The following is a 24,980-nucleotide window of genomic DNA, read 5'->3' as shown; positions in this document are numbered from 1 at the left end:
AAACCAGGCCCCGGCAGGGACGCGGGGCTGGAGCCGGAGCTGCCGCCACCGCCGCCGTCGGGGGGAAGGTGAGCGGGAGCTGCCGGGCGGGCTGAGGCGGCGGGGGGGTGTCCCTGCCCCGTCCCCCGCGGGTCCCCGGGCGGGAGGAGGCTCGTCTTGGGCCGCCGCCGGGCTCGGGGCCTTGCCGTGAGGACGGGGGAGCACGGCGGGAGGCCGGGGGTGGCTCGGCGGGGCAGCCGGGCCGGGGTTGTTCCCTCGGGGCCGGGCAGAAGAACCAGCCTCCTGCTGAAGGGGAACCGCAGCCCCCTGTCCCGGCAGCAAGAAAGCGGCCGGCTCTTGTGAAGAAACAAGGGGCAAACCCACCCCTCCTGGCTGCCGGCCCCTCTCCGGCTGCAGGTGCCATTAGCGGGATTATCAGGCGGTTTGGGGTTGTGTGTGTGTGTGGTGGCATTGCTAATCCGTGCCTGGTGGCAGGGGTAGGCTGTAGCTGTTGCTTCTCGGTGCCTTCCCCAGTCTGGGGGTGCTGGGGTGTTCTCCAGAGCTTACCCTGAGAGGTTTTGTGTACCTGCTGAGATCCCTGCTTTCCATAACTGCTCCTTCTGGTGCGACTGGCGGGGTCTCTGCAAACCCGGTGTCTGCTGCTGACAGCTGAAGACCACTCTTGCAATTAATTAAGGACTTTACCTGGCTCATGTGCTAGAAATGAGTGCAAGGAGCTGTACCTAAGCCTTGCTTCCACTTCACCGTCAGCGTAAAGCCTCAAGTGTCAGCATAAGTCGGTGGGCGCTCGTTAGTCAAATGAGAAACTGCATCTTTTTCATCTGGGGACAATGTATATAAACTGCTCTATTAGCAAGCTAGAACTTAAATTAAAAATATTTACTTGGAACTGTGCAATAGGAAGTGTATTAGTGACTCTCTTCAGTGATCTCCAGTGACAGGACGAGGGGCAACGGGCACAAGCTGGAACATGGGAAGTTTCGCTCTAATATGAGGAAGAACTTTACAGTGAGGGTGCCAGAGCCCTGGACCAGGCTGCCCAGGGGGGTCATGGAGTCCCCTTCTCTGGAGATCTTCAAGCCCCGCCTGGATGCAGCCCTGAGTGATGTGCTCTGGGCAACCCTGCTTTGGCAGGGGAGTTGGACCAGATGATCTCCAGAGGTCCCTTCCAACTCTGACAATTCCATGATGCGGGTTAAAATAAAGTCCTTTTAGGGCATGCTCATACTATTCTGCCTGGAAGTTGGCATCCAGTTGTGTGGGACTCCCTAGTACTGCACCCCGTTGTCGTTTTTAGATGTGGATGTTGACAGAGGTCAGAAAACCTGTGACAAGGACAGCGGGATCATCTCCCTTTGCTTGGATGAGGTCCTAATCAGAGTAGCATTGTGGGTGTTTCTGGAAGACGGTGGGCTTTATCTTGCAATTTTTACTGCTCTGGGCAGCCGCAGAATAGACAGCTGTAAGGTTGGAACACACCAAAACAACATTACTTCTTAGTAGTGTGTATGAACTGTGTTGGACCTGTATGCCTTGTGGAGCATCCTGTGCTCTTTTTGGTCATGGAGACGAAATCTGTCTTCCCTTCTTCACTGCCATTGCCTTTGGTAGGGTGTTCAGTGTGGCAGTAATGTAAATCACACCTGGGCTTGGGTATGGAGTATTTTTGTGTTCATACCATCAGTTATCAGAAAAAAATGCTCAACTTCTTTTGGGGGGAGCCGAATTACAGGAGATAAAGGCCTTCTCCAGGCCTGGTGGACAAGTCAAATATGAGTGAAACTGGCTATCTACATTTTGGGCTATGTTAGCAAGGCCACAGGCATTAGATCGAGGAAGTATTTATTGCCCTCTTTTCAGCACTTTTGAGACCACAAGTCCAGTTTAGAACCCCACGATACAAGAAAGACACTGATGAACTGGAAAGGGTGCAGAGAAAGGCCACCAGCATTGCCAACGTGGTTAGGTGGCTGGAGCACATGGTGTGTCCCGAGAGGCTGAAGGAGAGAGGGCTTAAAGGGGGTCTTAGCACTGCTCTTAATCATGTGTTTTATAGAGGGGGGAAGTTATACTCTTCTCAGCAAAGGGACAAGAGGCAACGGGCACAAATTGCAGTAAGAGGAATTCTGACTAGAACAAGGAAGAACGTTTTCACCATGAGAGTGGTCAGGCACTGGATTAGGGGGAGTGGGATCTCCATCCACGGAGATATTACAAACCAGACTGGACATGGCCCTGAGCAACCTGATCTAACTCCTCACTTAGCAAGAGTTTGGAGAAGTGCTGTCCAGTGAGTTAGTAATTCTATGGTTCTCCTCAAGATGAGGAAACAGCACTCAGTTCAGAGTAGAGCTGACTGTCCCTAAGAGAAGGCAGAGCTTTAGATCTTACCTCTGGCTGGCGGCAAAGAAGATGTCAGATTTTAATTTCTATTACAGGTTAGTGCATAGATATGCAAGTAAACATATAAAGCTGTGATGATTGCATTTGAGGTGTTGCACCTAACATTACAGGCAAAAGGACAAGTAATATTTTGCAAGGCTGACATGTGTGGACAGGACTTTAAATTTATTTTATGGGGACGTTGTGTTTGGAGAAAGCCATAAACAATTAAAAATGTAATAGACGGGAGAGTTTAACTTTTAAGTAATCTTTAAAGCTGTATAATCACCTCTGAGTTTTGAAAAAATGTTTCTGTGCCATAACCCATGCTCCATATGCTTCTGCAGCTAGTAGGTGGAACCATTGGAGAAGTCCAGGCATAACAATCTGATAAATACTGTAGTGTTGAATGCTACTCCTAAATCCTGCTTGGTCTCACAAGTTGTATTTCTTGTACTTGCTGTGGGTGTTTGCTGCCTGACAGGTTCTGGAGTTCGGCTCTGGCAACTGGAATGAGAAAGAGCTTTCTCTTGCTCTCCCACACGCTTGCTCTCTCCCGTCCTTTCCCCCTAATTCACACCCCCAAACACACGTGCATGAAATCAGTGAAGTGCACGTCACTGCTGCTACGTGCTTGTACATCGCGGAGGATAAATCAGCTGCTGCTCCTCACGTTGCCCTCAAGAACATGCTGAGGAGCAAAATGTTGTAAGCCTGAATTAGTGGAACAGGTAGGGATCGTGGGAGCAGAGCCCTTGTCACGAGATCAGCTTTCTGCTCGTTAATAGGAGTTGTCTGGAGCTACGTGGGTAGAGGCCGATTTCAAAACAGAAGGAAAAGGAACATCCTTGCTCTGTCAGAATGGGAGGGAAAATTGAGACTGGGAAATGTGAGATGAATTCTGCTCTAGGTACATGTTTCAACATCTCACAGCAATTGTGGAATAAAATTTTTCTGCTTCATAGTTTTTGTTGTGCTTGGGGATTAGCAAAGTTGCATTCTGCATTTCAGTCACTTGTTGCTTGCAGAAACAGAGCAAGAGTAAAGGAGTGATAGACAATGTCTATCTAGGCATAGGAACTCTGCAATCATACATGCTGTAAGTCACATTTTAATAAAAAAGCAAACCACAACAACTCGAAGCTTAGATTCTTTCAGAAATTAAACAGAGCAAGAGTAAAGGAGTGATAGACATATGTCTGTTTAGGCATAGGAACTCTGCAATCGTACATCCTGTAAGTCACATTTTCATAAAAAACCAAACCACAACAACTCCAAGCTTAGATTCTTTCAGAAATTGTTCTTAATCCATTTCTCTCTACAGGACTACACTATAGTTGCAACATGTTTTTCTTCTAGGTCCTGACCAACAGTTACTTCAAGTCTTGAGCAAACCTTTCATCTAGACTAGGATAATTTTTTTTTCTCCCCGAGGTATTACTTGTGTTGTTCTAGAACTATGGCTAAGACAGCGAGCAAGAGTAAAGGAGTGATAGACAATGTCTATCTAGGCATAGGAACTCTGCAATCATACATGCTGTAAGTCACATTTTAATAAAAAAGCAAACCACAACAACTCGAAGCTTAGATTCTTTCAGAAATTATTGTTCTTAATCCATTTCTCTCTACAGGACTACACTATAGTTGCAACATGTTTTTCTTCTAGGTCCTGACCAACAGTTACTTCAAGTCTTGAGCAAACCTTTCATCTAGACTAGGATAATTTTTTTTTTTCCCCGAGATGCTACTTGTGTTGTTCTAGAACTGTGGCTAAGACAGGCAAGCATACAGGTTGTCTCTTGTTTGTAAGATGAAGAGAATGGCAAGTTTTCCCCTAAATTGTCCAAAGCTAAGAAAGCAGTGTTGCTCCAGAATTATAGAAAACCTGAAATTTCATCCCAGAGAGGTCTAGCCCTGAGGCTTGTTAGGAGGTGGTGGTGGAGAAGAGAGATTCTTACACGTAGACACGGTGAAGCCAGAGCAGTTAAAACGTTTGGAGGACTTCTTGTGATCTTTTTTCCAGGTCCTTTCTGCTGCCTCTGTGTGTTGTGCTCTGGGACGAGGTGTTTTGCTGTCTGTAAATTTCCAGGTACAGTCAAAGGTGTCTACAGGAGTGAGAGTTACTTATCTAAGACCATCTTCTTATGAGTCATCGTATGCTCGTGGTCAGGAGGAGTATTCAGTAGGGGTTTTTGTAGCACTGAATTTGAGATGGTGCAGTGTCCTGTGGTAGTGTGTGCTTGGGAGAAGGTTTTGAGTGTACCCTGTGTTGTGTAGAACAATAAATTAGACTAATCAATGCAGCTTTCTGAAAACTGATAATAGAGCATAAACTGATACTGGTAACAGTGTAAATGTTCTGAATCTGCCTAAACTGAACAGTTTTTTAATGAGATAAAATCTTAGCCTGAGATTAAGCAATCGCACTATCTTTCTCGATTAGAATTGTCAGCATTTCCACTACTCAAAAGAAAAGGACTGAAAAAATCAAGTAATTTTGCCTTGTGAACCATTATGTTTCTCCTAGGTGCTGCTGGGGTGAACGGTATACAAATAAAATGCATCAGAGAGGTTTTTTGTGTGATTAAGCAGTATAGGCAGGTCTGGTTTTTTTTTTAAGATTTATTCATTGCCCTTTTTTTGTGTTGTTTTTTTTTTTTTTAGTGAAACAGGAGATGATAGGTGGAAATGAATCTTGTACTGCAGGACCCGTACCTATGTCCTACCTAACCTGCCTGACCTACATTCTGGGAGAATGGACCGGCGTGGAGCATATTGAAGATTACCTGAGTTATGCAGTCTACCTTTTGTGGGTGCTTTTTCCACTGGCAGTAGTTTTGCTGCTTCCAGGAGTCCTCGTCATCCTCTTCTACACTTCCATTCTCCTCCTTCATATTTATAAAAGGAAGAATGAACTAAAGGAAGCTTATTACAATGATGTTTGGGAGGGTGCAAGACAGATGGTGGGTACCCTATGGGATGGACACGGAAGAATATGGCATGGTAAGTGAGGTCTAACTTTTCATTAAAAACTGATGAAGCTCTAATTTTTGTTTACCTTTCAGGGTTATCAATATATATCTGATTGTTCCTGCTGTTGTATGAACTCTAAAACTCAGGCCAATTTTTTGTTTTGTTTTGTTAATGGCTGCCAGTGGTACTTGGGAGCAAGAAAAAGCCATTGACACTTTTTTGGATGTAAAAATATTTTTTTGTTCCTTTGCTGCTACAAAATGAAATCTTTCATCCAGTGCAATATAGATCCTTTTTTTAAAATTGTTTAATTATTTTTTTTCTTTTTTACTCTTTATCACTACTCCTGGATTTCCTCATTCCCGGACCTGTAGTGATTGCTGTGTTCAAAGTGAGATCAATTCACTGTGTTATTTCAGAGTCAATATATGAACATTGAAAGTTAAGTGCCAGATCCCTGATAGGCAGTATGTCAGCTCGTTAGCATGATTTAATTGCACTTAACCAGTCTTCTAAATGCAATGCCAAATGATGGCTAAAAGGAGCACTTAGTGTCAGTGTCAGTTCACTCACCGGTTGCTACTTCAAATTGACTTTAGAGTCCAAAACTGTTAGAGAAACCTACTTTTTTATTTTCTTTCTCTCTATGCATTTTTGACAACTACTTTCTCTACTAGAATGTCAAAACTAAGGGCTCAGTTCCTTGTCTTTCTACTATTATTTCTTTTATAAAGACAGGCTTAATAAATGATTTAGCTTTTTTTCCTAAGGAAACCATAAGCCTCTTTCAGAACCATTCAGTCTACATGCAGCTAAAGGAGAAAGAGATGTTTAAGAGCAATTTACATAAAGAACAAATCCTTCTTGAAAATCATCTCTATTTGTTCTCTAGTCAAAGGGAAGCGGGTTCTCAAGGCATTGATAACCAGATGGTGCAGCGGCTGTATCAGATAGGCTTTGTAAGACTAAGATGTAACTTTCAAATCTAGGAAAGTACACTAGATCAAAATCAACAGCTACATCAAAGAGCTTAAAATGCTCACTTCATAATAAAAAGCTATTTACTTTTTTTTTCATAAGAAAATGATTTTTAAGGCCTTGGCTCTTTTCATCCTTAGTAACTTTTCTTTTTATAAGGTCTAACTTTTTATTTGCACAGAAAAGCTTCTTATCCAGCCCCTCATCGAGAGTTGTGACTTTTTTCTGGCCTGCCAGCTGCTTCCACGTTCTCTATGCACTTCTCTTGTTAAAGAGTGAAATGTTTTGTGATTAATTTTTTCCCTCACATGATTAATCAGTCTCTCAAAGGAAGAACTTGTCATCCTGAAATCTCACATCATCGGACCACCCCTCCCACCCAAAAAAACCCAGCCCCACAACCGGAAAGCCCAGAACCAGACCCCAAAACTAGTGTGTGATGCTTATAACTTTACCTGTATTATGCAAATGCTAGATGTGGTTATCATTCTGGATACAAGTGGCTGGCATGGGGCACACTTAGTGGTCACTTGGGGTGGCAGATATGATGTGCATGCAATTCATTGCAGCTGCACAGGTACACAAAGTAAAATGGAGGGAGAAGAGCCAAGAGAACCTTCAGAATTGCAAAAAAAATAATGGAATGGGAATTGTGGGTCTGATTAACTTTGGAAAAAGTGACAGGGTTTGGGTTGGGATTTTTTTTTTTATTAAAAAAATCCAGAAGATACTGTAACAATATTGCTCAATATTAGCTGAATATGTTCCATACTGATATGTTTTGATAGTTAGTGTTAACTTGAATATATTCTGCACTGTTAACTTAATTAGGAATGTAAGTTCAGTGTGATGCTTCTGTGTGTTTATGTATGTTTCATTTAAGGATCTAAAACCTCAAATAGCTTTTAGTACTTGGTGATGGAGAAATGGAACAAGTATAACTCTGAGGGAAATAACAAAGATAAGCTTCATACTCTGGAGTAAAAGGAGATGTAAACGGATGTTTTCATGTCATAACTTTTTAAACAAATACTGGTGGCAATGAACTTCGAAATGGTTGTGTTTCACCACTCCTATCCAATCTTTATTTTGATTTCTCTTGAATGATTGATTCAGAGGACTGCAGCCTTGAAGACAGTGAACTGAAAAAAAAAAAAAAGGAAAAATTATATAGTTCAAGATGGTGATATTGGGTGTTTTGTTTTCAGGGTGGTTTTTTTTTTTTTTTGCTTTCTTGGCTCTTCTGCTTTCAATGAAACTTGTATTTCTTGTGAAAGCAACTCAGTAAATGCTGCAAGTTGCCTTTGGCTGTTTAGCTGTCACTTTGCTCTTGTGACTTCTCAATGGCTGTTGGTTTCAGTTGGCCAACTTGCCACAAGCTGGTTTCTTTGGGATAGAAGTGTACCATGGTTTGACATCTGTTGATGCATTTAAATCCTAACAGGTTATGAACTTCACGGTGTCAAAAATATTCCTGAAGGACCAGGGCTTATTGTGTTTTATCATGGAGCTACTCCTGCTGACTACATCTATTTTATGGCTAGACTTCTTATACAATGGAAGAGATACTGCCACGTAGTAGCTGATCATTTCGTCTTTAGATTACCAGGTAACAGACTTCGTTATAAACAACCAGTTTGAGAACTCCCTTTTTTTTTTCTTTCTTTTTTATGGTGTAATTAATCAAATTAATTGTGCCACAGGAACACAGCTTTCAGAACAGACCTTCACACAAATTTAGTGGACGTGTTGAAGTACAGCTGTCTCTAACATGTTCTTTACAAACAAAAATGAGTTTATGGGACTGGCCCATGCAAGGGTGGGTCATACTCCTGCCTGGGCAATACCTTCCAATGACTCTGGTGTTTAGAAACAAGGACAAGGAGATCTTAGGAGAAACAGCTGTCTCTGTATTAATCAGTAGTAGAGACTTCAATAAGATGCTTCTTTTTTTATTAGTATAGGCAGAATGAGTGGTGTAACCCGATTAAGAAATAAACTGTTTGGAAGCAATGCCCTTAAAGTTGACAATATTAGGCTGGGGAGATGTTGTATTTTCATATCCCACCCAGTTGACTATCGTGGGCAGTGGAACATGTGTCCAAGAAGAATCTTTTTCAGAAATTCTTTTTGGAGGAAAGCTGTAGAAGTGTCCAACAAGTTTGTGTGAAACATGAGGAACATGAAAAACACGTTTAAGGCAAGATTTTGACTGGACAACCTAGTGAAAAACACTGCTGATTGGTGAAATGAATTGCATGAGGGGTTTGTTTTTTGTGTGTGTGAGATACAGTAGTACCCAGTTATTTTGCCAAGTACCCAGTTCTTTCCTTTTTTAGTTTGTGATTAAAATCTCGTAATTAATTTTGTGCATTTACAGGGCTGTTCTGTAGAGTACCGATGCTTTTAGCGGAAACCATTCCTATCAGAAAACTGTCTTTTTGCCAGTATAGTTTCATTTCATCCTTAATCCCTGAAAACTGAACTCTTTCATACTGATAACAGCATGGCTTTGCCCCTACAACTTATTCTGTCAACAGACTGGGATTTGTCAATTGATTATCAAATCTTTTGCATACAGCTGACTAATGTAACCTCTTTTGTAATTTAGATGTGGGTCCATATTATATCTGTTAATACTTAAGCACAGTTGTTTATCAAATGGGAGATTGCTTTGTTTTTCTCCATTGCTGCTTTAAAATGAGGTTCTTAGTGTGAGTATACTTATGGGTCCCCCAAATATCACCAGCACAGTTGTTTATCAAATGGGAGATTGCTGTTTTTCTCCACTGCTGCTTTAAAATGAGGTTCTTAGCGTGAATATACTTATGGGTCCCCTGAATATCACTGAGTAGCACTTCAGAGAGATCTGGCTGAATGGTCTTGAAGAGCTGGGTTTAGCAGCAGAACATCTGTCTAACAGCTGGTTACCACAGGCATTCCTTGGGGATTGAAACTGGGACCAGCACTGGTTTCTGTCTTTATTCCACACCTGGATGAGGGGTTGGAGTGCGCTCACAGGACGTTCACTGATGATACCAAACTGGGGGAGCAGTCAATGCACTGGGGGTTAGAGCTGGTATTCGGAGTGCCTTCGCAGAAACAAACTGGCAGAAACAACATGAAGTCCAGCAAAAGCAAAGGTGAAGTTGTGCATCTGGGATGGAGCAATCCCACATGACAGTACCCTGTGTGGAAGGTGGCTTTGCAGGAAGAGACTTTGGCATTCTAGTTGAATATGAGTCAGCAGCGTGCCCTTGCAGCAAAGAAGATGAACTCCAAGCTGAGCCTCTTTTAGCATGAATGTAGACAGTGGTTTGAGTGAAGAGGCTTTTCCCTCCGCTTGGTACCCGTGTGAGCATATCTTGCAGATTCTAGTTGAATATGAGTCAGCAGCGTGCCCTTGCAGCAAAGAAGATGAACTCCAAGCTGAGCCTCTTTTAGCATGAATGTAGACAGTGGTTTGAGTCAAGAGGCTTTTTCCCTCCGCTTGGTACCCGTGCAAGCACATCTTGCAGTATGGACCTTATAACAGCCTTCCAGTACCTGAAGGGGGCTACAGGAGAGATGGGGAGGGACTCTTGGTCAGGGAGTGGAGCAATAGGACAAGGGGTAATGGTTTTTAAACTGAAAGAGGGGAGATTTAGATTAGATATTGGGAAGGAATTTCTCACTCTGAGGGTTGTGAGGCACTGGAACAAGTTGCCCAGGGAAGCTGTGGATGCCCCATCCCTGGAGGGGTTCAAGGCCAGGCTGGATGAGGCTTTGAGCAACCTGGTCTGGTGGGAGGTGTCCCTGCCCAGGGCAGGGGGGTTGGAACTCGATGATCTTTGAAGTCCCTTCCAACCTGAACCATTCTATGATTCTATGGTGTCCAGTACAAGATGGATTTTGACACAGTAGAGTGTGTTTGGTGGGTGATGGGGGGCTGGAGCACACAATGTATGAGGAGAGGCTGAGAAAACTGGATTTGCTTGATCGGTCCCAGATAAAGGTGGCAGAAGATGTTATTGTTGTCTTCAGGAACCTAACAGAAGTGTGCCGAGAAGAGGGAGTCAGACTCTACTCTTGGGTGCACAGTGATAGAAAGAGAAGCAATAGAGGCAAGTTGCAACACAGGAAATTTTGATTAGACGTGTGGAAAGAAGTTTTACTGTGAGGGTGATCAGACACATGAACAGATTGTCTAGACAAGTTGGGGAATCTCCATCCCTGGAGACTTTCAAAACTCAGCTGGGTGAGGCCCTGAGCAGCCTGATCTAGTTGGACCCGCTTTGAGTGGGAGGTTGGACTAGATGACCTTCAGAGGTCCCTTCCAACCTACATAATTCTCTGGTTCTGTGAAGACAGCACAAAGAGCTCAGAAAACATTCTGGATTGTGTTTCAATTTCTGCACAACATTCTATGCCTGGAAACCCAGATAGATTCCACTTCTCTTGTGAATCAAACCAGAAAGACACTCATAATTTTGTCCTAGTACTAAGACTGCCTGATTTTGATGAAGTCTTCAGATGAAGTCTTCGGTGCCTTTTCAGAAGGTGTTTTAGTTGACCAAAAGTTATTATGCTCAGTGCAGGAGAAATGGGGGGGGTTGGGTCTGGGGAGTCTGTAGGCTGTTAGACACACTTGGATTGGATAGTTGGGGAATCTCCATCCCTGGAGACTTTCAAAACTCAGCTGGGTGAGGCCCTGAGCAGCCTGATCTAGTTGGACCCGCTTTGAGTGGGAGGTTGGACTAGATGACCTTCAGAGGTCCCTTCCAACCTACATAATTCTCTGGTTCTGTGAAGACAGCACAAAGAGCTCAGAAAACATTCTGGATTGTGTTTCAATTTCTGCACAACATTCTATGCCTGGAAACCCAGATAGATTCCACTTCTCTTGTGAATCAAACCAGAAAGACACTCATAATTTTGTCCTAGTACTAAGACTGCCTGATTTTGATGAAGTCTTCAGATGAAGTCTTCAGTGCCTTTTCAGAAGGTGTTTTAGTTGACCAAAAGTTGTTATGCTCAGTGCAGGAGAAATGGGGGGGGGGCGGGTCTGGGGAGTCTGTAGGCTGTTAGACACATTTGGATTGGATCACTTAATGATCCTTCTGGTTTTATGATTATTGAATCTGCTATGAATAGCTGTGAGGAATGGCTTGTGCCGTGAGTCTGAACCTCTTAGTCTTGAAAGATACAGCTTGGTAAGTTGTGGAGGGGAATCTGATCTAACAGGAGACCTCCTGTAGATAACTGGAGATTCCTGTCGGGCATTGCCTAATGCATCTTTCTTTCACTTTGATGCAAAAGGAGATTATTTCATTGTCTCAGTTTATATTGTGTAAATACTATCTGTGCTTCTGTTGCTTGCATTTTGCAGCAGAAAGCTATGAAGTATGGTCCTGCAGCTTCTTTTCTTTCTTTTTCTTTTAAATACTGGAGGTTAGTCAAAGAAAAACACTCCAATGGTTTCTGGTTCTTTTAGATTCTTATCTATGTAAATCTCAGGAGTACAAGCACAGTGAGGACTGAGATTTCATTTGTGTTCTTCTCCATCACCCTCTCCTATAGTATGGGCCATGTCTGCTTCCTCCAGTTACCTGGGGAGTCCTCTTTAAAAGATTGCCTGCTATTTTAGGCATCTGAGACAGTCCTTTCCTATAATGTCCCAGAGGAAAGGAGCTGTGGCTTCTTGTCTGTTACACACACGAGGTGGTGCAAAGGGTCTTGTGGACTAGATGTTCTGGAGATAACCATGCATGGAGGCACCTACAACTGTGGAAGGTTGGATTCAATGGTCTAAATGATTCCTCTCTCTCTGTGGTCCTAAAGGCCAACCACAGAAAAATGATGACACCTTTGCCATCTTGCATCCAGGTAGCTGACAGCCCCTGATGCTATGGTCACTGGGACTAAGTTAGAGAAACGTGTATAGTGCAGTTCCTGAGATAAGCATTAAATGTGTTACTGGGTACTCTCCAAAGGGTTTTCAAACCTTGGTGAGGACACAGTGTTGTGGAAGACAGTTGAAGAGTGTGCTGGGGCCAAGGTTGAACTGTGGAATAAAACTAATTTTGAACTTTGTACTTGAAAACATTAGCATCCCTTCATGCTCTGGAAGGCTGAAAGGGTGTGTTTAGATAATTTTGAGAATTGTTTTGTGGTTTCAAGTGGAAAAATAGGTTCTTGGTCACTTTCATGCAACAGCCAGCTACTACCCCGGTGTTTCTTCTGACTCCATGATGGCCTTTGCCTTGGGCACAGAGTACCCTGGCTGTCCCTTCAGGGCCACCTCACTGGTTTCTGTCTCTCTGCTGCTCTGTCGCAGCCAGATTCTTCCTCTTTCCTGCTGGAGCAGAGATACTGATGGTAACACATGATCTGCTGGCTGGGCTAGGAGGTACAGTCAGAATATAAGGTTTAAAAGTCAAGGGGGGAAATATAGCAGAGAAACATTGTGAAGACTCGAAACCCCACCCGATCGCTCTTCTGTATTATGCATTTTTGCCTGTATTTGGTTTATGTTCTGTTGGGGTTTTTTTCTGACCTACAAACTAGACAGACTCATGGTATTGCTCTGTCACACAGACCCCCCCATCCCTTCTGCAGCATGTCCAATGCAGAAAGGAAAACTGTCTTCACACCTTCTGCTTCCTTGGAATCTCTGTTCCTGCTTGGCTCAACACTTCTCATGCCTGTTTTGTCTCTCTCCTGAATTCATGGACAGAAAGGGCTTAGAGACAGGCAGCTTCCTATCACCAGGTACATTCCAGAGAGCTTTAATTAATTTGGGAATGTAAAGCGTGGTTAAAACCAGCGATTTAAGATCCCACAAGCAAAGCACCTGAGAGAAATTCAGTTACTCCAGGAAAACTCTATTTCAGCTGTCCTCTGTGCAACCACTGCTAGGTGAGGACCACCAGTGTCACCTGCAGTGTTCCTGGCAGGCACAGCAGAATAGGAGATGGTGTAACAGACCTTGTGCTCCGTTGTCATGCTTACGGACAGATCCCGATGGTGTACAGATAGAGATCAGGAGTAATTATACTCACACCAACTACAAAGACTTGTTAGAGATCAGAGTTTAGTTAAGAATAAACTAATGACATGCTGCCTCATGCTCCCCTTCCCAACCCTTAGTTTCTGCGGGTTGTAAGAGAAGACAGACCTCTGTCTTCTTAACAGTATTCGGACTCTTCTTCAGTGTGTGTGCGTGTGTTCATAGTAACAACTAGTCATTTGTTAACCTGAGGTTAAAAAAGTGAAGCTCTGTTATTGAAGGGCAAACTTGACTAGGTCAGTTCTGTGTCCTTGTCTTTGCCTCAGTGGAAAACTTCAAGAAACACAAGTAATCTTTCCCATACTGCTCAGTCACCTGAAGTTCCCATTTTGGCATGCAGTACTCATAAATAATGGATATATTTAAAATTTATTGAACTAAATGAACATGATCAATTGCCTGCACGCAGAGGTTTTTGCTCGTTATGTTCTTTCACATTAGACTCGTCGTCTAAATTGATCACATGTTATTGAAGGGCAAACTTGACTAGGTCAGTTCTGTGTCCTTGTCTTTGCCTCAGTGGAAAACTTGAAGAAACACAAGTAATCTTTCCCATACTGCTCAGTCACCTGAAGTTCCCATTTTGGCATGCAGTACTCATAAATAATGGATATATTTAAAATTTATTGAACTAAATGAACATGATCAGCTTCCTGCACGAAAAGATTTTTGCTCATTATGTTCTTTCACATTAGACTAGTTGTCTAAATTGATCAGGTATGCGCCGGTTTGATGCTTGTAAGCAAATTTGTGATTTCTGCTGTTTCTTGAGGAGTAGGATCAGTATGACCTTTCAAATTCAAGATGATATGAGGAGTTTATGTAACTTCACAGATAAAAATTTCAGTAAATGAAAAACATTAACCTAAGATGAATATACCCAGTCCAGGCTTGCCAGATACCTCTTGGTGTGACTGGCACCATCCAGGTACTCACAGGCCGAACCAGGGAGTCAATTCCTGCAGGGATCTGCGACACAAAGAATGCTGAGTTTTCTTCATCATTCTCCTTGTCGTGCACAGACTGCTCCTTGTTTGCCAAAGTTAACAAAACCAAAAAAAAAAAGTCACAACAATTTGCTGGGATTTTCTCTTGTTGCATTTTATGGAGCCAGCACCCTGGGTCTGGCTTCATAACCCCTTTGAAGGGGCACATGAAAGGTGGCACAGAGCACTTGCCAGTTTGTTCCAGTTTAGCACCTGGCTTTACAGACAACAAGCACTTGGCTTTACAGACAAAAAGCCACTGGAAACTCTAACTCTTCAACCTCTTAGACCAAAATTTATAAACAGGGCTTAATACTTCAGACTCTCTAGAAACATGTTTAATTTGGGATTTTTCTGTTCATTTTTGGGAATCTGTACTCAATGGCAGTATGAATGAATACTTTCCGAATTAATATTCTCTTACCCTACAGGTTTTAAAATATTACTTGATGTACATGGAGTTCTGCATGGACCAAGAGAAGAATGTGTTGCTGCTCTGAAGAAGGGCTGTCTGCTGGCCATTGCCCCAGGTGGAGTTCGGGAAGCACTCTTTAGTGATGAAATGTATACTATTATCTGGGGTGATCGGAAGGGCTTTGCTCAGGTGGCCATTGATGCAAAAGTGGTAAGTATGGCTGATGACAGAAGAGAAGCGAAGAATTAGTACTTTATTCCAGGGAAAGCTGTTTTGATAATCATACATTTGGTGTTACAATACTGAGTGTCACGGGTATGGTCTATTTGTTGTCATAACTACATGTCAAGGCTCTTCATGCTGCTTTCAATAAGAAGGCTTTGGAGTCAGCTAAGAATAGTGTGGTCAGGAAATCCAGAGTTTGAAAGAATGAGAGATGAAATCCAGGATGGTTTCTACAGTACAAGCTCGTGCTGTTTTATACATACCTGGTCAGGATTGTGATCACTCAACCCCTGACTGGGATGGTTGGAAGCAACTGTACGTCAACATTTCTGTCACTGAACCATAGTGTGTCCCAGCACAGCCCAGACTCACTGGCACTATGTGCTGTACTGGCATTTTATAGTAGCAAGGGATGTCCAGGGCAGAGAGCAGCAGCAGGAGATGCTGTTCACTAATGTGAACTGGCTCTTTGGTTCTAATACATAGCATTGTGCTTGGTCAGCAGGCAGATAATTATTCAAATGGGGCCAACTGTGAAAGGCACGTAAGGGTATGATATATTTGAATTGTAACTATTTTAATAATCGTTCCAGAGTCCCTCTCATTCTATATTCGTACTTGAAAGATGTGTGCATATGTCTAGGTCTGCATATACCTAATCTGAAAGTAAGTCTCACACCAAGCGTTTTATATTTAGGTACTGTCAAAGAGAGACTTGTTAAATCTCTGGATTTTATACAGAAATAGAATACTTTTAAGACCCAATTTTAAGAGTGTGTCACTTTTCTCAGGAGGAAAATAACACTGTTTAAACAGGGTGTTTTCAACAGATTGAGATTTTACCAATGTATTATAATGGCGGATGAAAGGCCATACTTGGGACTCAACTATGATTGTACTAGTTAGATTTATTTTTTGGAATATGTGTTCAGTTCCCTTTATGCACTCACAAAGGTCTTGCAGCTTCATTCTCTCCCTAAAATCCTGAGAGATGCAGTAGGATAGGAATACTATCGGAGGCAGGCTGAAAGTGGGGAAAATATCTTTATTTAGATTGAAGATTAACTTTAAGTCACCTTTAATCATGAGCATCACTCCCCATGGAAAGAAAAATGTATCTAAAACTGGGACCTTCAACTTCTTGAAGTTGTCTCATTTCAACAGTTTGCCAGAATTGTTGTCATATAAACCGACTTGGTACATTCAAAAATCTCTACCTCTGTGTCAGAAGTAAGATGTTCCAAGATGGTTCTAGAATAAAGAAGTTTGTTACCATTCAGTTTAGGCAGCTTCACTTCTTTTTATTCTCTAGAGTTGCATTGGATTATTCACAGACTACCCTCCTGCCCTCCCGCAGAAAAACCCCAACCACCCTAACTTGATACCTGTTTCATTTACTAGCTCATCTCCATGCTTGTTTAAAAAACTTTGAAAGAATCTGAATGTTTGAAAATCTCATAAAGAGTTCTGTATTTCCGTACAGTGAGTACATACTATAAAATGATATTTAAAAACTTCATGTAGTACTCAACCCCCTCCCGGCTCTTGTAAATCTTGACAGCTTTTGGCAAGTTCAAAAACAGCAACAAAAACTTGAAATATTCAACACCATTCCAAATATTCATCAGCAGAAATAAATCATGGGCATGCATTGAATATGACACATCATGCATGAAGCAATTCAGTCACCAGAGCAGAGATGAATCAGACAAGTTTAGGGTCTCAGTCTTGTGAATTCTTCCCTTTGACCATAGCTACAACTTAAATTAAGAGGTTTAACCACTGAAATCACAGCTGTGCAAACGCTGCTAGATGAGGGGAGGCCTAAGTGCTCCATAGGTTCTGAAATCCTGGACTGCTTTGGAAAATGGACTTACTGAAACAGCTGAAAATGGACTTACTGAAACTTACTGAAATCTCTTGGTAGTCTCCAGCTTTAGACCTCATGGCAGAAGTCGCAGAAAAACTTAAAAATACTGGTTTTGCGCTCTGTATGTCCTTGTCTGAGAAACACTTCTGAAATTAACTTGCTTGTTGGGTGTAAGTGAGGTAGAAGTATTTTAGATAGTGCTATTTTCCTTAAATTCTTAATTATTTTTTTTCCCTCCTAGCCCATCATTCCTATGTTTACACAAAATGTTCGAGAAGGCGTTAGGACATTAGGAGGAATAAGTAAGATATTTTCTATTTTTTTTTGTAGTTTTATTTTCCCATGTGTGTTTAGCCTATCTCTTTAGAAATAATCCCCATATAAATTTGAGATTTGACACAGCCTTGTTTCTGGAGTTTTTCCTCTCTGGTAGAATTGAGAGATGTTGTTAAGATTTAATATCAGAATTAGATGTGGTATTGGCTCATCTAGGTTACGCTCCACAAAACAATGTGCCTTCACAGAAGCAGTAGAAGAAGGGAAAAAGGAACCAGAAAAAGGCAAATAGATTTAGAGCACTCTTTTTTTTCTCTGCTTATATCTGCTGGACTAACTCTAGGTTTTCTGCTGTCTGTTAAGAAGCAAAGCAAACAGGGGTTTTGCAAGGGACGTGTAATTTCTTTAAATCTCTTCCTAAAGCTCTGTGCTTACACTTCTACCTGTGCTTAAACTTGGGATGGTTTGAAATGTTTGTAATCTGTAGTTGGTCTACTGCTCAGCACTAGAGCTGGGGTTCCTCACAAAACCTTGCATTTGCTCTTCTCTTTCCTCATCTCTGTGGGACTTCCAGCCAGCACACGAGGAGATGGGTGTACGTCTGAAGGGTTCACCTCTGGGACAATTAGATGCCCACATTTCTGCTGATTTGCTAGTATTAATCCCCCCCTTTTGTTTTTTTGTTTTCTCCAATTTGCTGTCTAGCAGAAGGGGCCTGAACGGTCTCCTCCGTGCCGCATGTTCTGCCTCAAGTGTGGCATCATCATCTTCATCAGAGGACTGCAGGGCAAAACAGTTGTGTTTCTCTCCCCCTCTAATTAAAAGCTATATATTGCACGGAGAAAGCCAAGGCATCAGATGTAGATGTGCAGAATAATTCACACATTTGTCAGATTCTATAAAAATTATTGCTGCGTTCAGGAGAATCTTCCCAAACCAGCAGAAATTGAAGCCAGAATCGTTCATGCTACTTGCATTTCCCAGCAGAAGCACTGGAGGAATTGAATTCTGTTGATGACTGGAGGCGTTACTCCCGTTTCAGTAGCTTTGGAATAGTCTTTTTCCTTATAGGTTGCGTTTTCTCTCTTTTTATATTGTTTCACTGCAACCAGTGTGAGATCTGAAAGAGCAATTTGGTGTTTTAGCACGGCTGGCCTTAAGGCAGATAAGACTATTTCTGATCTTCTAGACCTCAGTGGGACTGAACAGAAACAGTCTTCCAATACTGATTTCTTAGGCTAATCTGTAAAATTAGCTGAACTGTGACCTGTATTGTGTAGTGTTCCCTTTCTTCTCCAGGGAGGCAGCTACTGGATTTTGCTCCTCTTCTTCCTTCTCTTTGCAGCTATTCTGGAGGGGAGATTTCACGCCAGGTTAGGGTGGAGACAAGTCAGATGTTAGCATTAATGCAGCTTTTAGGAAATGAAAGCCAAGGGTAGAACAGCACTTGAGATGACAAGTTGTTTGAGAATCTGGGTCAGTGGCTGGATTACTTGACAAGCCAGTTTCAGTTTTAAAGACATACTGGAGAAAAAAACCAAAGTTTACAGATTAATCTCAATCTCTCTCTCTTTTTTTTTTTTCCCCCTTCTCTCTCTCCTCTGCATTCTCCCTTTTCCTTCTTCTGCTCTCCCTTTCCTCCCTAATTTTTTTTCACATTAGAAATATTTAGGTCACTATATGAACGTATTAGGCTGCCAATAGTTCCTTTGTACGGTGGGTTTCCAGTCAAGCTTCGTACTTTTATTGGAGAACCTATTCCATACGATCCAAATGTAACTGCTGAGGAACTTACTGCAAAGGTAAGATAGATATGCATATATATATATATATTTGAAGTATTGACTGTTGTGACAGAAAAGGCTGGAATATTCTTGTCAAATAGTTTCTGCCTTAAATCTAGTTATAGAAGTTGGTGGAATCATGGTAAGCTTTGGACTTGCTGAACCCTGATTGCCCTTCTTTAATGCTGGTTTTTTATTACTACACCTTGCAGATGTTCTAGGCCTTTTCAAGTCAGTACTGCACCATATATTTGCTTTGAGAACCAACTTGCTGTAGGGAATGAAAAGTTCAGTCAGATAAGACTGCTCTGGGTTGATAAAGGCACAAGCACCTCACCCAGTGTCCTGGTTCTTGGTCTTCTCAGAAAGATACTAATGAAGCCTTTCAAATATAATAAATCTGTGTTCACAAACTGTTGAAACTCCATACAATAAAAAAATTAAGGTAAATCATTTCACTGCTTTGTACAGTGTGCAAGGGACCAGAAATGGAAACAACTTCTCACCCAACAAATTAAATTTTGAATGATCCCCTAGTTCAGATTTAGGTGGTTTATAGAAAGGATTGTCAGGTTATGGATTGACCATGCAGGTGTCAGTTCAGTTCTCTCTCCTCATCTGTTTACCCTCTCATTAGATCTTTGCAAAGTGACATCTTAAAATGTTTCTCTGCATTAATCTTATGCCCAGCTGATGGAGTTCACAAACTGTTGAAACTCCATACAATAAAAAAATTAAGGTAAATCATTTCACTGCTTTGTACAGTGTGCAAGGGACCAGAAATGGAAACAACTTCTCACCCAACAAATTAAATTTTGAATGATCCCCTAGTTCAGATTTAGGTGGTTTATAGAAAGGATTGTCAGGTTATGGATTGACTATGCAGGTGTCAGTTCAGTTATCTCTCCTCGTCTGTTTACCCTCTCATTAGATCTCTGCAAAGTGACATCTTAAAATGTTTATCTGCATTAATCTTATGCCCTGGTGATGGGAAACTGCTTGTTTATTTTGGGGGTTCAGCCTGACAGAACTTGAGAACTGTTGGCTTTGAGGGCAGAAGGTGTGTTTAAATGACTTTCAGACATACTTTGGCATCTTACATTTGTGCCAGCCCTCACTTGCCTCTGACTTAAGTGCAAATTCTGCTGGATAAGGCCCCTGGAACGTGAATCCCTTGGAGTGATTTTACAGTTGTAGCTCATGTTTCAGGCTGTGGCACAGTATACATTTGCCCATTATATATAGAAAAAAATTAAGCTCAATTTTTTTGAACGTGAATCCCTTGGAGTGATTTTACAGTAGTAGCTCGTGTTTCAGGCCGTGGCACAGTATGCATTTGCCCATTATATATAGAAAAAATTTAAGCTCAAATTTTATACCTAATAGACATTTTAGATCTGTAGAGACAGAGGACCAGACACCTAATAGACATTTTAGATCTGTAGAGACACACAGGACCAGAGCTATAAAGAGATGTGGGGAGGAACCTTCTCCCAGGACTGAACAGTTGATCACATACTTCATGTAAACAGGGGGAGCTCGTACCGAGGCTCAGTTTTCCCCTTGCTGACCCCGGCTTTACAACGGCAAATAGTTCTCTGTTTTGTCTCTGGCTTTAAGCACTGAGCAGCCTGTGCTTCTCCAGGCAGAACAGGAAGGTTGTACGAGCCAAACGTGTAGAAGCAGCAAAGTTCTTGCACGCTGGGAGAGCGTTACTGGTGCAAACCTGAGCTCAGGCAGAACCTCCTGAGTTGCAGCACGGCACGCAGGCACCGACACGCTTTATGGATCTAGGTCTCTGCATTCATTTACTTCAGCGTCATTTGACTATTGCATATTCACTAATAGAGCTTGTGAGCACAACCACCAGAGATAAAAGATACTGGTTGGTTTGTCTGGTTTCTTGGCAGGGGTCCCACGGACACCTCCTCTGGGTTTAAATATGGAAAAATGGCTTTTTGAACTCAGCAGCGGTTCTGCGACATTTAAACGGATGAAAAAGAGTCTAAAGATTGTGTTAATGTAGGAACAATATAAAGATGACTTAATCTAACCAAAAACTTTTGTCTTTTCTTACAGACAAAAGCAGCAGTCCAAGCTCTAATAGACAAACATCAGAAAATACCAGGAAATATATTTAGGGCTTTAATGGAACGATTTCAAACACAAAAGAAAGAAGATTAAGGTCCTCTGAAGAAACGACTATTTGGTTATAATATTCTTATAGTCATATTTGTAACTTATTCATTCTTCTAATAATAGGTTTTAAATACTGTCCTAATGATACTGCTGTATAATTTAAGATACAAGACACTTTCCCTTCCTCCTGTCCGGTATCAAGCTCAGGAACCCAAACTTCAAATCATTCACAACGAGGCAAAGCTTAGTTTTTGATAAATGCATTCCTAACTTGAAAGTGGCTTTTTTTTTTCCAGAAATGGTACCACAAGTCTTTACGTACACATTCTTTGGTCGTTTGTTCTTTTTTTTGTTCCCCCCCTCCCCGAGGTTTCTCTGTAACCCCAATGTTAGACCTGCTGTAGAGCTGGAGTCTTACTGTCTTGACCATCACCGCTGTCAGTAGGTTTTTGCCGGCCAGATCGATGCCCTCGAGCATTTATAAAACCTTTCTTGAGGTTGTTAATCCTGGTGCTGCTGGAAAACAGTCAGAAAGAGTGAAAATGGATTGGAGAACTGAAGTGAACCCGAGGTGGTTTGTTACAGAAGCCACTCGGCTGCGGCGATGGAGAACCCTACAGGGCAGCTGCTGTTCCAGGCTGAGCCACGCTGGGTACCTGCCCCTGGGGAGAGACTCCTCCTCTTTGCTTCTCAGTCAATCTGCAAATTCTCCTTTGAAAGAACGGGCCAAGCATTTAATCTTTTAAAAAGTGCAAATGAGAGGACTGTTTAGTAACGTAAGCTCATGAAGCTTCATTTTGAAGGAAAGAAAACATTAGTACAACATTCCTTTTAAAAGTAGTAGCTCTTCTGAAAAAACAGGACAGACATTCCTAAATACCCTTTGAATCTAATATATGTGTAGACTCTTAAACATCCATATTCTTCAAACACAGTTATTTATGTAAGTTATTAAATCAGGGTCGAGAGGGAAATCCTATATACTTTCCTTAAGTGAAAACAATTGAATGAACAGGAAAGAGTTGCAGGATTGGGCTTCTGAGCACTTACAGTAAATTATATTATGATATTTTTTCTGAACTAAGGCCCATGCTTTTATTGTCCAAATAGGAAATACCTGAAATATTTCTTCTGATTGTCAGCAAGTTTGATCTGTGGTTCTTAAATTAACATCTGGGAACTTTTTAGTTTTGGGATGAACAAAATCCTTAAGGAAAGACAAAAGAGGTTTTTGCTCTATTACGTGGCCTCCTTTCAATATTGTTGGGGTTTGACCCTTTCTTAAACAAAAAAAACAACCCAGAAAACCAAAAACCCAATAACAAAAAAAACCCCAACTTCTAAAAAAGTAGTTGTACTCAATTTAGTATTCATTCCTCCCACCAGTTGAGCATATTTTGCTTTATACTCTTTTAAATGTATAAAGTAGTGAGATTATGTAAGTGTGTGTGGCTGACGCCCTGTGTTAGAAAAATATCACTTTATGGGAAAGAGTCTAGAAATTATGGTTTACACAAAGCAAAAAGCTTACTTATTTTATCATGTTATTTTATATCAAAAGCATTTTCTGTGGTGTTGAATTAATTTTTTTAAAGCTGGGCAAAGAATCATGTCATGTAAAAGCAAATGTCCATGCAGAGGTTTTTTTTAAAATGACGTGGGTTTGATTTGAAGGCAAGATTGTGTCCTTTTTAACTTTCAAGTTAATTTATCAGGATGTTTTTTAAAAAAAAAAAAAATTATGTTAACCCAATGTGTCATTAAAGTGAGAATGCCAAATTCCTACAGTGGAGAATATCTTAAGTATGACTTTGTTTTTACTGTCTGTCTGGAGGAAAATGCCCATCGCTCTGGAATTGTGAAATTCCCAAAGGCAGCCGAACGTATTGTGTGTTGAGGTTGTGTATATGGAAAGCTCAGTCTAAAAGGTTCTGACAGACATGGACAGACATTTGCCCGCTGAGATTTTGTAAAATTTATTTGACTAAATGCATTTGATGCAGTTTTGTCCCTTTAAGTATTCAACGATGAGTATAAAAAACAAAAAATGAAGGGCAGTATTGGTACTCTTTAAGTGTTCATATTTGTATAGGCCTTTCATATTTATTTCTATATATAAAAAAAAAATATGTATAGAAGACATCTTTCAAATAAAATTGACAACTGGAACAGGCTTCTGAAGTTTTGTGTTGTGTTTGTAGTAAATGAAATGATACCTGTTAAACCTTCCATGGTTTTGAGGAGCACGTAATACCCTTTGGAAGCTGTTGCCTCACGTTTCAATAGGACTGGCAGCATCAAAGCCCCAGAATGAATGAATTAAAGGGAAAATAATTCAGACAATAGTGGAATAAAGGACAAAAGTCACATAAACAACAGGGTGTGAGTTTTAGTAGTTGTAATGAGTGCTGCAGGAGGCTTTAACAGGCATTGCAATACCACTTCAGTTACGTTTAAGATTCCGTAATAGAAAATACGTCATAAATACTGACTAGTAAAGGTTTATTTAGATATATTTGATGTGTGAATGATTGCCTACTTTATTTTATTGGAAAAAAAAAAAATGAAATAAAGACCTGGAGGGAGACTCAGCCACTCAGGTGACTTGTTTTACAGTGTGTCAGGCAGAAGTATTATAAGGGAATTTTAGCAGCCTTAGGCTGGAGCGCTGATTGCCTGCTTACCCTTGGGATATGCTGAAGACATTCCAGGTTTCTCCATGCAAACAGCAGAGCCAGGATGTGCATTTTTTAGGCTGTTTGGAAGTAGAAATCGACCGACTGCTGTACCGGCGGGTATTTTGTCATTATCTCTCAGCAAGACCCGAATCTCCTGTTGGCGTAATAGCAGGGCTCAGCCTGAATATCTATTATTAGGATGCTTTCATATGAAATTAATCGCTGCGAATGCAAGGTTGGAGCAGTTAATCAGCACTGTCAACGCGACGGTGTGGTTCACCCGGTGCTGGGTTTGCTGTCCTGGTGTACCATTATGTTGCTTCATCCCCTTGCTCTGTAGGGACAGACACAGCCTTAACGCGTCAGCCTCGCGGTGCCTAATCCTGATTAAGCCCGTCGTAGACAGTAGATTGGGGGGGATTTTGTTGGTGCTATTTTTGCATCAAAAAATTACGGCACCGAAAGTAAACGTGGAAGGGCAGGGAATTGCTGCAGGAGTGTAGTAGCACAGAAAATACATAGAATCATAGAATCATTGAGGTTGGAAGAGACCCTCGGGATCATTGAGTCCAACCATCTACCCTACTCTACAAAGTCCTCCCCTACACCATGTCCCTTAGCACTGCATCTAAACGGCCCTTAAACACAGCCAGGGATGGTGACTCCACCACCTCCCTGGGCAGCCTGTTCCAATGCCCTATCATGTTAACTAAGATAACTGTGTCCAGCTTTGGAGTCCTCAACACAGAAAGGACATGGACCGGCTGGAACAGGTGCAGAGGAGGGCCACAAAGATGATCAGAGGGATGGAGCACCTCTCCTATGAGGACAGGCTGAGGGAGCTGGGGTTGTTCAGCCTGGAGAAGAGAAGGCTCCGGGGAGACCTTAGAGCAGGCTCTCAATACCTGAAGGGTGCCTATAGAAGAGCTGGGGAGGGACTCTTTGCCAGGAGGTGTAATGACAGGACAAGGGGAAACGGTTTTAAATTGGAAGAAAAAAGATTCAGATTAGATCTCAGGAAGAAATTTTTTACTGTGAGGGTGGTGAGGCACTGGAACAGGTTGCCCAGAGAAGCTGTGGCTGCCCCATCCCTGGAGGGGTTCAAGGCCAGGCTGGATGGGGCTTGGAGCAATCTGGTCTGGTGGGAGGTGTCCCTGCCCAGGGCAGGGGGGGTTGGAACTCGATCATCTCTAAGGTCCCTTCCAACCCAAACCATTCTATGATTC

General features: G+C 41.9%; 1 protein-coding gene across 2 annotated transcripts; it reads left to right on the top strand.

Moving 5' to 3' along the window:
• Positions 1-6: 6 nt before the first annotated feature.
• LOC106894146 (transmembrane protein 68-like) lies at positions 7-23,249 on the top strand. Of its 2 annotated transcripts, none has more exons than XM_014952662.1 (7): positions 7-68; positions 5,047-5,385; positions 7,778-7,942; positions 14,799-14,992; positions 17,119-17,179; positions 18,816-18,955; positions 21,017-23,249. In XM_014952662.1, exons 2-7 carry the CDS (start codon positions 5,058-5,060, stop codon positions 21,119-21,121), a joined length of 993 nt encoding a protein of 330 aa, XP_014808148.1. In that variant the 5' UTR covers positions 7-68; positions 5,047-5,057; the 3' UTR covers positions 21,122-23,249. The 2 variants fall into 2 exon arrangements, with proteins under 2 accessions (XP_014808148.1, XP_014808149.1); XM_014952663.1 differs by lacking the exon at positions 7-68 and adding an exon at positions 254-396.
• The last annotated feature ends 1,731 nt before the right edge of the window (positions 23,250-24,980 follow it).

Source organism: Calidris pugnax, unplaced genomic scaffold (assembly GCF_001431845.1).
Source record: "Calidris pugnax isolate Ruff unplaced genomic scaffold, ASM143184v1 scaffold182, whole genome shotgun sequence".
Classification (NCBI taxonomy): domain Eukaryota; kingdom Metazoa; phylum Chordata; class Aves; order Charadriiformes; family Scolopacidae; genus Calidris; species Calidris pugnax.
This window is presented reverse-complemented; position numbering and strand designations above follow the sequence as displayed.

Bases quoted from the DNA above. Each gene is read 5' to 3' on its own strand.
- LOC106894146 (XM_014952662.1), top strand. From the start codon at position 5,058: ATGATAGGTGGAAATGAATCTTGTACTGCAGGACCCGTACCTATGTCC. The intron at 17,180-18,815 runs GTAAGATATTTT...TTTTCACATTAG, and splicing joins TAGGACATTAGGAGGAATAA to AAATATTTAGGTCACTATAT. The intron at 18,956-21,016 runs GTAAGATAGATA...CTTTTCTTACAG, and splicing joins CTGAGGAACTTACTGCAAAG to ACAAAAGCAGCAGTCCAAGC.